This window comes from Corylus avellana, chromosome 2 (genome assembly GCF_965113065.1).
Source record: "Corylus avellana chromosome 2, dhCorAvel1.hap1.2, whole genome shotgun sequence".
NCBI classification, from domain to species: Eukaryota; Viridiplantae; Streptophyta; class Magnoliopsida; order Fagales; family Betulaceae; genus Corylus; species Corylus avellana.
This window is the reverse complement of record NC_142491.1, coordinates 39,851,447-39,866,133: the sequence shown is the minus strand read 5'-3', so window position 1 is coordinate 39,866,133 and position 14,687 is coordinate 39,851,447. Positions and strand designations below refer to the sequence as shown.

The window sequence follows — 14,687 nt, the reverse complement described above, 5'->3', positions numbered from 1 at the left end:
AAACAATTCCTGGAAATGCCATCTTAAGGGGCTGCTCCCCACACCACACGTCATGCTAAAAACTAATCTTTAAACCATCACCCACCTTGAATCTCGTATAGTTAAAAAACTCTTCCCAACCGCTCCTAATGAATTTCCAAAGACCAAACCCATGCAACCCATTAACTTCATTAAAACACCAACCACCACACAAACTACTGTATTTAAGCTTATGGAATTATGCAAGGAAAGTTTTTAGTTTGCTTATGTTTTGTAGTGTGCCAGATGTGTGTATCGATGAAGTCTCTGGATCATCCTGTTTATCCTTTTACTTAAATTATCATGAGCAAAATTAACAGGCTGATGCATATAATTTTCTTGTTACAGTCATTGCAGCTTGAGAGACTTGCCATGTATCACGATTCTAGTAGCCTTCCTTGGGAGATAGATAATAGATGGGAGGATCTCAGTCCGAAAGAATGGATTGAGGTTTGTTCCCTATACTATTACAATATTTGCCCATGTACTTAAGTAGTTTACTGCATTTGCTTTTGGTACATGGAAAAAAGTGTCAGACATTTGGTACTATTTTTGCCACTTTCTTCTCTTTGGTTTCATGTTTCACTAGATATTTGAAGATGGTATAAACAAACCTGCTGCTGACCATGGAATGGTGTCTAAGTGGGCTATGAATCGCAACTATTTGGTGTCACCTATCGATGGAGTCTTGAAATATCATCGCCTTGGGAATCAAGAAAGAAATGATCCAGAGGTTCCATTCGAGAAGGCCTCTCTTGACCTAAGTGACGTCTCCTTAACAATTACTGAGGTGTTGAATGCTGTATTCTTCAATCATTTTGTCACGATTTTATATCTACCCATTGCATCTCCAATTCTGATATGTTTGCTTGTGGTAAAGACAACTAATATATTAAAATTAATCCACTTCTTTTTTTGGTTAATGAGAGTAAAGACGCTTTCAATAAGACTGGTTATTACTTATCAAAAAAAAAAAAGAATAGCAGGAGGAAAGAATTGTTTTACTTTTGTATGGTACCTCTAGGACCTCTGTCCCCTTAAATGGCTCACTTCCTCTCTTTATCTATCTCTTCTACTTCTTCCATATTTTTTTGGCTCAATTTTATGACAGAAAAGATGAAGTGCAAATTTCTTCTTTTGTAGTACATTCTTGGTATGCAAATGGAGTTCCTTAATCAACTTTTTGCTTGGTTTCACACAGGCACAGTATCATGATTGGATAAAACTGTTGGAGGTTGTGTCAAGATACAAGACATATGTTGAAGTTTCTCACTTGAGACCAGTGCTGCCAGTTTCAGATGCTCCTTATCTATGGTGGCGGTATGCTGCTCAAGCAGGCCTGCAGCAGAAGCAAATGTGGTAATATATGTTTAATTCTGTAAATTTATTAGTTAATCCATGTTGAGGAAACATGGTACATAATAAGAAAATGTCCAGATCTGGTGCATGTTTTTACCATCTGTGGTCGGGCTGTACCCTGTGCTTTAAAATGTATTCTGATTTGAATAGTCATTTCTAAAGTTGAATCTGACTTTACACCTGCTTCCCCATCTCAGTTATCGATTCTCCTGGGACAGAATTCAGCATCTCTGTCATCTTCGTCGGCGTTACGTTCAGTTGTATGCTGTTTCACTGCAACATACGTCAAGTGTTAATAGTAAAGAAATTGGAGAAATTAGAGAAATTGAGAAAGATCTTGATTCCAAAGTAATTCTTTTATGGAGGTACGCAAATTAGTTTCCTTGGCACTTTGTTTTATATAGAGTTGATTGTCACTGCCACGAAGGATATGTGTATTTCACTTGCTAGTTGCTACACCATGATGCAATGCTGAATTCAAGTTGGCAAAATTATCTCATTTCTTTTTCCAATATGTTTTTCATTTCCATTTTTCTGCTGTTCGATAAATAGACACTTGCAGACATGTAAACATGCTTAATTTTCAATTATCTATATGGTTTTTTATTTGATTCACGATGGGAAAAGGTGATCAGCAAAGTTATCTAGGTTGAACAGCAATGAGCCAATGAGCTTTAGCTCAAATTGCGCTTCCTTCCTCCATATAGAATGGGATGTAGGGTGAGTGACATTGCGTGATCAAGACCACTAGATGCGAGAGTAAACTTACAAATAAAAACGTCAAGTGCAACTGTGATAAAACCCTCCAAGTCAAGTATTTTTTTATTTTTTATTTATAATTAATTGAAATATCATTAAAAGTGTAAGATGCCCCCTAGTACACATGGAGTTTACAGGAGAAGCCACATACAAAGTAGGGGCAAAAGGAGCAAGAAAATCAAGAAATTTAATCACTAAAGGAGAAACATAAGCACCTGTTCAAAGATGGGAAGTGTTGAAGAAAAAAGATTTCAACTCCTCCAAGGTCTTGTCGCGGTCCTCAAAACACCTTTTATTCGTTTGCCTCCAAAGACACTACAAAAGGCACAATGCATCATCTTCCAAACAACTGCACTCCACCAACAAGCAAACAAACTACATGTCTAGTTATAACCCAAGACAACCCGAAACGTTTGAAGAAAACATTCCAAATGGCACAAGCAACCTCCCAATGAAGAAGATGGTCCGTAGACTCCCCATTCTTTTTGCACATAATACACCAATCAACCACAATAACATGCTGCTTTTGGAGATTGTCTATGGTAAGGATCTTCCCTAGGGCCGCTGACCACACAAAAAAAGTCACCCTCAAAGGAACCTTAGTCATCCAAACACTTTTCCATGGGAAACGAAAACCATCATGACAATTCATTACACTATAGAAGGATTCACACCAAACAACCCTATTTTGGAAGGGATCCACCACAACCTGTCGTCCCTTTCCCGATTCATTCTTATTAAATACAAAAACTTGTAGAGCGAAGCAAAGGCATCCACCTCTCAATCCTGAGCCGCTCTAGGAAATCTCACATTCCAATGAATGGCACCTCCAGAAATTTTCATGTGATCCTCAACGGAGCATCCTTTGCATGAGCAGTACCAAATAAAACCGGAAAGACATCCTTTAGGACCGTATCCCCACACCACAAATCATGCCAAAACCTAACCTTGGAGCCATCACCCACTTTAAATCTGATGTGATTACAGAACGTCCCCCAACCCCTCCTAATATTATTCATAAACCCACCCCATGTGCCCCACTAGGCTCACTAGAACACCGCCCCAATAGGCTCAAGTATTGACTTTCAAGGAAATTGTCCTTACTATAGAAGTGGCAATAATAGCATCATATGGCATCTTTCCTATCAAATAAGTCTCCAAAACATTCTTATTAATATAACCAAAAAACTATTAAAATACTAATGAAACTTAAGTATATGTGCGAGAATTCAGAGAAAAGTGAATCATGCTTAAACACTACCATGAACTCTCACGGACATAAGCATCTGCAATTATAGACTGCTTTTTGGTATGTGTGTAAGTAGTTGATAGCTCACTACTGCCAATGACGAGACAGCCTTTAATTTCCACTGCTTTGTTCTGCTATATGAATTCCTTTAAGCCACTGAAACTTTTTTGCCTCCGTTAAATGAACAGAAGTTCCTTCCAAACAGCCCAATACTTGAGATACAACTGTTTTTTTTTTTTTTGATAAGTAATGGAACAATTTATTAAAAGATACAGCTGTTGCAGTAACTGAACCTCAATTTTTTAGATATATTGTTTAGGATGAAAGCATCAAAGACTTCTCAAATTTATTCTTCAAAAAATGAAGATGATATATGTTTTGCTTGTTCTGATCTGATAAATAAGCTTTAATGTATCTGGAATGTGTCTTGCATTAATTTTATAGACCAAAATGTGTTTGCAGGCTGATAAAAAGGATTATTGCTATGCATTTTTTGGGTTCCATGCTTTTTCTAGAATATAGCGTTTGTTTTTGGATTTTACAGATCATACTTTGATGACGAGTGTATGATTTGGTTCCCCCCCAACCCACATGCATGCATATTTGTTGAAAATGACTCCATTTCCCACGAAATTGTGACTATTATGTCACTTGTTCTTTTACTTGGGCTAGTAGGTTTCGAGAAAATTCTACATTTCTGAAATATTGTAGAAATCCAGGGATTTATTCCAAGTGCAAAGGATCAACTTCAAATTTGGATTTGGCGGCCAGTTGTGCGTTTATTCTGTGCATTTACCACACCAGTATGTCATGTTTTAGGGTCAATTTTTACTGGGCTTGATGTCTAAATTGTTTCGTATGGGTTTGGTGATATCATATTATCATTCTACGTTAGAAGGTCCTATGGTGCAAAGGGCATATGCATTCTAAGACAAGATGGTTTAGAAGTGTTTTAATGATATTTTATTACTTTTAAAAGGTTTCATGATGCATGACTAGGGATACACATGCACTGAGGGAAGATTGTTTGTACAAGTTATTCAAGTATTGGATTTTTGTGTTCCAAGGTTGATAGTACATATTTTTCCCTTTTCTGTTTCATTTTCCTTCTTGCATGTTTCTCGTGCACCTCATCTGTATTCACTTCGTTAATACCTATTGCTAGTGAAAAGAAAATGCTTGATACACAAACTATTCATGTAAAAACCTCGGGATACTGTAATGATATGTTTGATTCTTTCTTGGCTTTTGTTGTTATTTTTGTTAAGAGTTTATTTGTGTTTGAGGGCTTTGCCCTTTTCTTTCAATAAATTTATTATTCATCAATTTTTTTTTGTCAAGATTTTTTCCCCTTTTATTTAGGGACCTCTCAATTTTCTTTAAATTGTAATCTCTTTACCTTTTTGTTAAAAAAATTTCATCCAAAAAAAGAGAATATAGTCTTTTGATTTTCTCCTGATTTGTGATTTGTGCATGTATCATATAGGTTACTTGCACATGCCAAGGTTGAATCTGCGAAATTGAAGGAGGCAGCTGAGCAGAGGAGGCTTAAAAGGAGAAGCTGGCTTTCATTTAGATGGTATGTGGGGACTGTGGTGTTGCTACCTTTTCTTGGAAATAAATTGTGTCGTCCTTTGATTGTTTCTTTGGTTATGTGCTTTTTCCTAATTTCTTGTTCACCTTTTGCTTTTCTGAAACTTCTGGTTGTAGCTTGTGTTCTTCTATGCCTGGAAATTCATTTTAGTTTCCTTTATATCTCAGGCGTGCACACTCTGGGGATGAATCTGTTGGGGATGCTTCTGAGGAATCACAGTTAACAGAGGAAAGACTGACTAAAGAGGAATGGCAGGCAATCAATAATTTACTGAGTCATCAGCCAAATGATGAGTTGATGTCACATTCAGTAAAGGACATGCAGAATATGATCCATTATTTGGTAACTTTATCAATTGGCCAGGCTGCTGCTAGGATCATTGATATAAATCAGACAGAGATTGTTTGTGGTAGATTTGAACAACTTCATGTGTCTACCAAGTTTAAACATCGCAGTACCCAGTGTGATGTGTTACTGAGATTCTATGGTTTATCAGGCCCTGAAGGTTCACTTGCACAGGTTTGTTCCATGTTATATCAGGGTCTGATGGTCTGAATGACAAGGTTTTTAAGTTGCTGATGCAATAGAAGTGCTTTAGATTGAGATGGAATTTTGAAAAATTTCCATGAGTTTTAGTGTAGATCTAAGTGTGCAAATTTAACAAATTGATATGTAAATAAATTTCCGACTTCTTCTGTGCATCTTTTTTCTTATTTTTTCCGGAGATAAGAGTTGATGCTGTAATTAACATTTATATATTGCTGTTTATAAATTTCTCTGTAAGACAATTTGTATTTTTTTGGTGCACTGATATGTTTCAGCATTTATTTTGCAGAGTGTCTGTAATGAGCAGAAAGTGAATGCCTTAGCTGCTAGTTTTGTACACTCACCGGTTGAGGAGAATGTCGACTGGAGGCTTTCAGCTACAATTTCTCCCTGCCATGTTACGGTAATTTCTTAGTTTTCAAGAGAGGGAGTGAGAGTGATATGTTCTTCAAACAACATGCTTTTAGAAGTAGTTGCTTACTCTGCTTACTAAGCCTTTTCTTTTATAACATCCCCTATTTTGTCGTTTTAACTTTAACGATATATCTATTATCAGATCTCATTCCAGAAAGGCTCATTATGAACTTCACATGCAAAGTGAAGCACTTTTTCTCTGAGAAAATCCACAATTATCATTTTGGTTATTAGAAGAATATATGGAAAGCCATCCTCATTTCCTTTAACCTTTAAAATTTTTGCTTTTATTTGCTTGTAACATATTTGGGTGGAGAAATGTGATTTTCCTTGTCTACCCATATATGTGGCTTGAATTTATTGTTGTGTCTCCCTACCCTATTCTTCAGTCTCATTATCTTTTAAGGTACTCCATTTTGATGTTGAATGTCTACTTGTAATATTTAATACGTTTGGGAATTGGGAGTACCTTGTATAATTGCTTCTTCTCTTTTTTCATCTGTCTTCTCCCCCCCCACCCTCAACATTTTACCGTCCCTATTGTGTGAAACTTGCCAAATCCCTGTGGGTTTGCAGGTTTTCATGAAAAGTTGTGCTCGCTTTTTAGAGTTTTTGAAGAGAAGTAATGCAGTTAGTCCTACTGTTGCATTCGAAACTGCAGCTGCTTTGCAGGTAATGATGTCAACATGTATTGCAAAATGTTCAACACGGAAGTAAAATGGTGTAAAACTAATCTTCTAATATTCAATGCCAAGGGCAGATGAAGATTGAGAAGGTGACTCGTAGAGCACAGGAGCAATTTCAAATGGTATTAGAAGAACAGAGCAGGTTAACATTTGTTATTAATTTATCTGTGGTTGTGTTTTTGCGCTGTTTGTTTATTTGGTTATTTAATCCTTTTGCACATCAATCATTTGAACTTGCTTTCTTTATAATTTTTTTTTTTTTTCAATTTTTTTAATCAATAGATATATACTCTATTTAACTTGACCAAGACTTTACTTTACTCCAAATGATTTGGGTTGGATACATGTCTATTTTCTACCCTACCCTATCTAAGGCTATTTTCTTTGTCACCTTGCTGTTCATCTCGTCCTTTTTTACCCATTGTGCTTTATTTCCTTCTGGGGTAAAAATTTATTTGCACTCATTCTATCCCTCTTTCTGCTTGGTGTTTCAGGTTTGCACTTGATATTGATTTTGATGCCCCAAAAGTTAGAATACCTATCAGAACTTTTGGCTCTTCCAAATGTGATAGCCATTTTCTTTTGGATTTTGGTCATTTCACGGTGAACACCACTGTGCGTATCTTTAATAAGGACTTATCCAATTGCTCATAGTTGCATTTGCTTTGTCTGAAATGATTAATTATTACTGCAGGAACGTCGGTCGGACGAACCCAGGCAGAATCTGTATTCTCGTTTTCTCATATCTGGAAGAGATATTGCTGCTTTCTTTACTGATTGTGGTTCTGAATGTCAGAATTGCACTTTAGTCTCACAAAAATACAGTAGTCAGCAACTTGTATCTTCTATGCCAGAAACAAATGACAATTTCTGTCCTTTGGTTGATAGGTGTGGAATAGCAGTACTTGTTGATCAGGTGTGGTTTTTCCTCCAATTCTGGCGTAATTGTCATTGATTTTTGTATTCTGCTCGAGACATTTCCCACTCTGGATATTATTTTAGTAATGAGAATTCATGCTAATCGCACTTACGCATCTTTTTATTGAAGATTAAAGTACCTCACCCGAGTTACCCATCAACATGCATTTCTATTCAAGTGCCAAACCTTGGCATTCACTTTTCACCTGCGAGGTATGGCAGACTCATGGAATTGCTAAACATATTATATGGTACAATGGAAACCTGTGGTCAACCTACTGTTGATAATTTCCAAGCTGAACTTGCTCCTTGGAGTCCTACAGATCTTGCTACTGATGCTAGAATCTTAGTTTGGAAGGTATGTTCTTAATTCCCTCGGGAAACAAGCTGGTTTGGTATTCACCTTACTTATCTATCTCATTTCAATTGTTACTAATACAATTTCTTATTTCAGGGGATTGGCAATTCTGTGGCAACTTGGCAGCCATGTTTTCTTGCGTTGTCAGGGTTATATCTTTATGTTTTGGAGTCGGAAAAGTCCCTGAGCTACCAGCGGAGCACAAGGTTTTCCTTTTCCATATCTCTTTCCTTGTGTTTCTTGGATATTGATGCTTTTCAACTCTCGGTGATTTGAGAATTGTAATCTTAGGTCCTTTTATCCTCAAATTGTGTTTTATCTGGTCACCCTTTCCCTTTGCTCAATAACATCTTTTTGAAAAGTGTTGACAGATTTGTTAAAATAATCTCATGACCTCTTAAGAAGTTATCACTATCTTAGGATTTGGCTAGAAGGTCCCTGCTAAGTATTCATGGGATACTTGGGTTTTTGCTACGTGGAATCAAAATCATTTGAGTTGTGGTCTGAGGGTAGCGGGGGTGTTCGTCTGGCCGCAGGAGACGGCTCATCAAAGCTGAGTTTGGAAGGAGAGGGAAATCTGGAACCATTGAGGCTGATGTAGAGCTATGGAAATGATACAAGGCAAGACTTGTTGGAAAAGGTTTTACACAAAGCTATGGAAATGACTCTTAAGGAAATATTTGCTCCAGTAGCAAAGATGAACTCAATTTGAGTCCTACTTTAGCAGCAAATCTAGATTGGCCACTGCACCAATTTGATGTGAAAAATGTGTTCATTCTTGGAGATCCAGAAGAAGTATACATGACAGTTTATCCTGGACTTGAATATTCATCTTCTATGGTTATAGTGTGCAAACTGAAGAAGGCTTTATATGGTCTAAAACAATCTCTGCGAGCATGGTTTGAATGGTTTTGTCGAGCTATGTAAAGATTTGATTATAAACAAAGTTAAACTAATCGTACACTTTTTATCAAACATTTCTCTCAAGGAAAGGGAATGGCTTTGATTGTGTGTGTTGATGATATTGTAGTACCAGAAAATGATGATGAGGAGATACAAAACATAAAAAAATATCTTGCAAACAAATTTGAAATAAAAGGTTTGGGCAGTTTGAAGTATTTTTTGGGCATTGAGGTCGAAACATGGTATATTTATTTCTCAATGGAGATATATTCTTGATCTTTTTAAGGAAACAAGCATGCTGGAATATAGAGCCATTGATAATCCACTCGAGGTGAAGGTTCGGTTGGGTGAAAATAGTGAGTCCTGTGGTGGATAAAGGTAGATATTAGTTATTGGTTGGTCAGTTGATCTATCAGTCTCACAGCTGTCCCGATGTTGCATATGCTATTAGTGTGGTGAGTCAATTTATGTATTTGCTGTGTGACCCTCATATGGAAGCAGTTTATCGAATGATTTGCTGCTTCAAATCCTCATCAAGTAAGGGATTGTTGTTTTCTCGATATGCACTTGAAAGTAGAAGCCTATACAGATGCGACGGTAGAACAAGGCCTTTTGACTGGTTTCTCGGTGGGAAATAGGGTTTTATCGGAGTTGATGGTCTCTCACTCTTTATTTGCGGATGATACTTTGATCTTTTGTGAAGCTTCTATCGAGCAAATCCGGTATGTACGTCTCATTCTCTTATGTTTCGAAGCTGTATCGGGTTTGAGAGTGAATCTGGGACAGTCAAAGATTGTGGCCATTGGTGAGGTGGAGAACATTGGGGTATTAGCTAGTATCCTTGGGTGTAGTGTTGCCGAGTTGCCTATGAAGTATTTGGGTCTCCCTCTAGGGGCGCCGTACAAGGATACGGTTATGTGGAATGACGTGATTGAAAAGATGGAGTGTCAGATGATGGGTTGGAAGAGGATGTATCTCTCTAAAGGAGGTCGCCTAACTCTCATTAAGAGCACTTTGGCTAATCTTCCGACTTACTTTTTGTCTCTGTTTTCGATTCCTATAAGTGTAGCTAAAAGGATTGAGAAAGTCCAAAGAGATTTCTTGTGGGGAGGAATGGGAGATGAGCCTGAGTTGCATCTTGTAAGTTGGAATCAAGTTTGTCGTCCCCTACGCTATGGTGGTCTTGGCATTCGGAAGCTGCACCAGTTTAATCAATCTCTTTTGGGGAAATGGCTTTGGAGATATGCGAATGAGAGCGAGGCTCTTTGGTGTAAGGTTATCAAAGCTAAGTATGAAGACAAGGAAGGTGGGTGGTGCACGAAGGAGGTTTTGGGTTCCCATGGTATGGGCCTATGGAAGCACATTCGTCAAGGTTGGAATTTTTTGCCAAAGGGATTCGGTTCGAGGTGGGGGAGGGTTCGAAAGTTCGTTTCTGGCATGATATTTGGTGTGGGGAGAATTCCTTGAAGCAAGCATTCCTGTCCTTATTCAGTATCGCCAGACACAAAGAAGCTTGGGTGAAGGATAATTTTACTTGGAGGAGTGGGATAGTTGAATGGAATGTCATTTTTGTTCGGCCCGTTCAAGATTGGGAGATGGATTTGGTTTCTCCTTTCTTTGATTGGTGTATTCTTGCAAGATTTCCATAGGCGATGTAGATCGTTTGTGCTGGTTTTCGTCCAAGAAGGGTAAGTTTGAGGTTAAGTTGCTCTACAAGGCTTTGTCCCGCTCCAATCAAGAGGTGTTTCCTTGGAAGAGCATTTGGCGCACTAAGGCTCCTATGCGAGTGGCTTTTTTTGGGTGGATTGCGGCTCTAGGCAAAATCTTGACACATGATACTTTGCGTAAGAGGAACATAGTGGTAGTGGAGTGGTGTTGTATGTGCAAGAAGACCGGAGAGACAGTCGATCATCTTCTTATCCACTGTGAGCTCGCAAGTGCTCTTTGGCATTCGATTTTTATTCGGTTTGGGTTGCATTGGGTCATGCCTTGCAGGGTGAGGGACTTGTTCGATAGTTGGTGGTCGGGAGGACGATCCAAAAGTGTAGTTGTGTGGAAGATGATCCCTCTGTGTCTTATGTGGTGTATATGGAATGAAAGAAATGCTAGATGTTTTGAAAATTCCACTAGGACTATAGAGGATTTGACCCATTTTTTCTTCTTTACTCTTTACTCTTGGACGGCCGCTTGGCTAGCTCCATTAGAGATTAGTTTTTCTGATTTTCTCTTTCATTTCTCTCCCTCTTAGGCGCTCTTTATTTTTACCTCCCGTGTATGTGGGTTGCGCCCCTTTGCGCTTTTTATATATATTTCATTTACTTATGAAAAAAAAAGTAGAAGCCTATATAGATGCATATTGGGTTGAATCTATTATGGATGGATGGTCTGCAACATATTATTGCACATTTGTGGGAGGTAATTTGTTTACATGGCGTTGGAAGAAACAATTATTGTTCACTAGATCTAGTGCGAAGCAGCATTTAGAGCCATGACTCATGGAGCGTGTGAAATGTTTTTGTTGAAGATACTATTGAAAGAGATTGGGTATGATTCTAAGGATTCTAAGAGACTCTATTGTGACAACAAAGCTGCAATTAATATTGCTCACAATCCAGTCCAACATGACAAAACCAAGCATGTTGAAATTGACCAACATTTTATTAAAAAAAAACTTTGAGCGGGTGTAATCTGCATGCCATATGTGAAGACATGGGAACATTTTGCGGATATTTTGAGGAAAGGAGTGTTTAATATTGTTCTTCATTTTGGTGGGCGGGTGGCATGTCTCGCAGTGCTGTCGTGTGGAAGATGATTCCTCTTTGTCTCATGTGGTGCATCTGGAGTGAGTGAAATGCTAGATGTTTCGAGGACTCATCTAGGAACATAGAGGACCTTGTACACTTTTTCTTGTACACTCTTTTCACTTGGACAGCTGGATGGCTAGCGCCTATAGTGATTAGCTTCCCTGACTTTCTTTTTATGTTCTCTTCTTCTTTTTCTTCCTCTTAGTCTCTTTCTTGTATACTCCCTGTGTATTAGGGTTGCGCCCCTCTGCGCTCTTTTATACATCTTTTACTTATCAAAAAAAAAAAAATATTGTTCTTCATTCAACCTTATGCAAGCTGGGCATGCGAGATATCTTTGCCTTAGCTTGAGGGGGAGTGTTGAATATGGAAACTTCTGATATGCTGTGATTCTCTTTGATTTGCTTGCCCGGTTTTATTCCTATTATTTCTGATTGTAATCTGCAGTAAATACCTTTCCATAATATTTTGTATTCTGTTCTATTTAAACCCATATAAATGTATGAAGAAATTTGGTGGAGTGAAACAATTTTCTTCTTCTTCCAAATTTATCTTCTTCTTCTTGTTTCAACTTTTATCTAATATGTATCCCATTTTCGGGATTTTTCAGCATGGCTGGCAGACAAGTGTATGAGGTTCCTCCAACAAATATTGGTGGTTCACCATTTTGTCTTGCAGTGAGTTTCCGGGGGATGGATATTCAGAAAGTAAGTTAAGTTATTTTGAGGTGTTATATATATATATACATTTTTTTTTTGATAGGTAATATCAATGTATTAAAAGTGCAAGGGGCGCAACCCATGTACACAGGAAGTATACAAAAGAGCCTACAAATACAAGCTTTAAATTGAAAATAACGCACAAAATTCTAAGAATTCCGCAAGCGTTGAAACTTGCGAAGAATGCCACAATACTCTCTATGAGAAAAGTGTTTGGCGCACCCTTTTCTTCAACTCTATAAGTCCAATTTCATGGTCCTCAAAATTCCGTCCATTCCTTTCTCTCCATAAGCACCACATTACACACAAAGGAGCAAATCTCCATATTTGCAGAACTGAACGCTTATCCCTTTGCCCTCTCCAACTTCCCAAGCATTCCTTCATCCTACCCGGCATCACCCACGTAACACCAAACACTTGAAAAACCATGTTCCATACCTCTAAAGCAACTTCACAATGCAATAATAAATGATCAATAGATTCACCACTCTTTTTTCACATACAACACCACTCCGTCACTATAATGTTCTTCTTATGTAAATTGTCCAACATTAATATTTTCCCCATCACCGGTGTCCATACGAAAAAATCCACTTTCGGAGGAGTTTTACTCTTCCAAATAATCTTCCAAGGGCCATCCACCGGTTCCGAATTAATCTTTACCGTGTATAATTTTTCATTTACCTGAATCCTGATTACTCTTGCCTTTTAGAGATTTTATTTGGTAGACTAAGAGGCGCTGTTTTCAATTCTTTGCGTGCATTACTACAGAAACTTACAGTATAGTCTCTTTCTATTACCGCATCACAACCCTCCCGCACCCCCCAAAAAAAGCATATAGAAATGCTTATTATTTCTAAAACATTCTTAGTCAACATTACTCATTCATTTGCCAATCTTCCTTAAAGTTGGCCATTTTAGTAGAATTGATTTTTTTAGGGCAACAGTTGATGCTGATTTTGATTAATTTGACTTACCTGGAGATTTCAATTCATAGAGATTATTTTTTTGGTGGAAATTTAATATTTTAGCAAGTAGACGATATATGAGGTATTTCAGGAGCACATATGTTCTGAAATTTTAGCATGCTTAAGTACATAGTGAAAGACTAATTGTTGGCTCGGAAAACAATTCATTGTACCTATTATTTTCTCTATTTTTGTGATGGAGCTGGGATTTGTTTTCTTCTATGCATGTGAAAAACTTATGTTTAACATATTTTTCCAGGCTTTGGAATCTTCTAGTACATGGGTTGTAGAGTTTCATGATGAGGAAGAAAAGGTCACTTGGTTAAAAGGACTTATACAGGCCACATATCAAGCATCTGTATGATCTAAAATCATTCTTTTTTTATTACGCTTTCCATCATTCATCCTCTTTCGGCTTATTACTTGAAAAGGGTAATTTTGTATTTATGCTGCATGTAGGCACCTCCAGCAGTTAATGTACTTGGTGAAAGAAGTGATTGTCGAGCTGAGTTAGGTGAACGTCCCACAAGTTTGAAAACAGCCGACCTTGTTATTAATGGGGCATTGGTGGAAACAAAGCTATTTATATATGGAAAGGTTAGACTTGGTGCTCTTATTTATAATGTTTGATAGATTTGAAAACTCTATCTTGTCAAAGTATCTTTAGGGTCTTCGCCTAATTCATGATTTAGGTTATTTTAGCAAATTGTTTACTACTTTTCCTTGTTCTCATTGCTTCTAAGGCTTACAGATTGTGCAATTTGGTATGTCATATAATTATGCAGATCGGAGATGATGTTGATGAGAAACTTGATGAGACTCTAATTCTTGAGGTTCTTGCTGGTGGGGGAAAGGTTTGTGTAGCTACTCTCTTTCAATTTTTGTGTCTCTGTCGACAAATTTGGAAATTTTTAATTGGAATAATGTTTTTTTTCTTTTCACTCATGTAACCTAGCTTGGCTGAAGTGACACATGGGCAGTCAGAGGAAATAAGTCACTTTTGATTTTCAATAGGAGAACATCTGGGAACTGGATCTGGAAGATCTCCCATTGTTCTCGAGTCTTACATTAAATATATTAATGGCAGAATGTAGTCCAGTTTCTGAGCTCTACGTTTCAATTTTTATAAGAGAGCAGCAGTCCTAGTTATATTGAGCTATATTTTATTGCTTTACTGAATTCCAAAATTGTGAATGTCATACTAGACAACAGTAACATTGTTTTGTAAGCTAAGTATCAATACTGCAAGAGAACAGAAAAGCCCCATCCTACATTGAAGTGTAATAGGAGAAAAACAGGGACTTGATTCCTCTATATAGGCTTCCCTATTTGACCACCAAGCCAGCTTTGTGTGACAGTGCATGGGGGCACGTTGATTTTCTTACCATTGGG

At 37.6% G+C, this 14,687-nt stretch overlaps 1 protein-coding gene across 2 annotated transcripts in view; it reads left to right on the top strand.

The window, feature by feature from the left end:
- Positions 1 to 14,687, top strand: part of LOC132176414 (calcium-dependent lipid-binding family protein) — a 97,838-nt gene that overhangs the window by 21,940 nt on the left and 61,211 nt on the right. Inside the window, exons 9-25 of one of the 2 annotated variants that reach the window (XM_088513857.1) lie at positions 367 to 468; positions 608 to 808; positions 1,220 to 1,377; positions 1,575 to 1,742; positions 4,872 to 4,964; positions 5,147 to 5,321; positions 5,815 to 5,928; positions 6,516 to 6,611; positions 6,700 to 6,767; positions 7,120 to 7,240; positions 7,320 to 7,541; positions 7,674 to 7,901; positions 7,998 to 8,107; positions 12,219 to 12,315; positions 13,555 to 13,653; positions 13,755 to 13,892; positions 14,081 to 14,149. In XM_088513857.1, the coding sequence (XP_088369983.1) occupies positions 367 to 468; positions 608 to 808; positions 1,220 to 1,377; positions 1,575 to 1,742; positions 4,872 to 4,964; positions 5,147 to 5,321; positions 5,815 to 5,928; positions 6,516 to 6,611; positions 6,700 to 6,767; positions 7,120 to 7,240; positions 7,320 to 7,541; positions 7,674 to 7,901; positions 7,998 to 8,107; positions 12,219 to 12,315; positions 13,555 to 13,653; positions 13,755 to 13,892; positions 14,081 to 14,149 (2,259 nt within the window). Of the gene's footprint in view, positions 1 to 366; positions 469 to 607; positions 809 to 1,219; positions 1,378 to 1,574; positions 1,743 to 4,871; positions 4,965 to 5,146; positions 5,499 to 5,814; positions 5,929 to 6,515; positions 6,612 to 6,699; positions 6,768 to 7,119; positions 7,241 to 7,319; positions 7,542 to 7,673; positions 7,902 to 7,997; positions 8,108 to 12,218; positions 12,316 to 13,554; positions 13,654 to 13,754; positions 13,893 to 14,080; positions 14,150 to 14,687 lie in introns of both variants that reach the window. The other variant, XM_088513856.1, reaches the window with a different exon arrangement.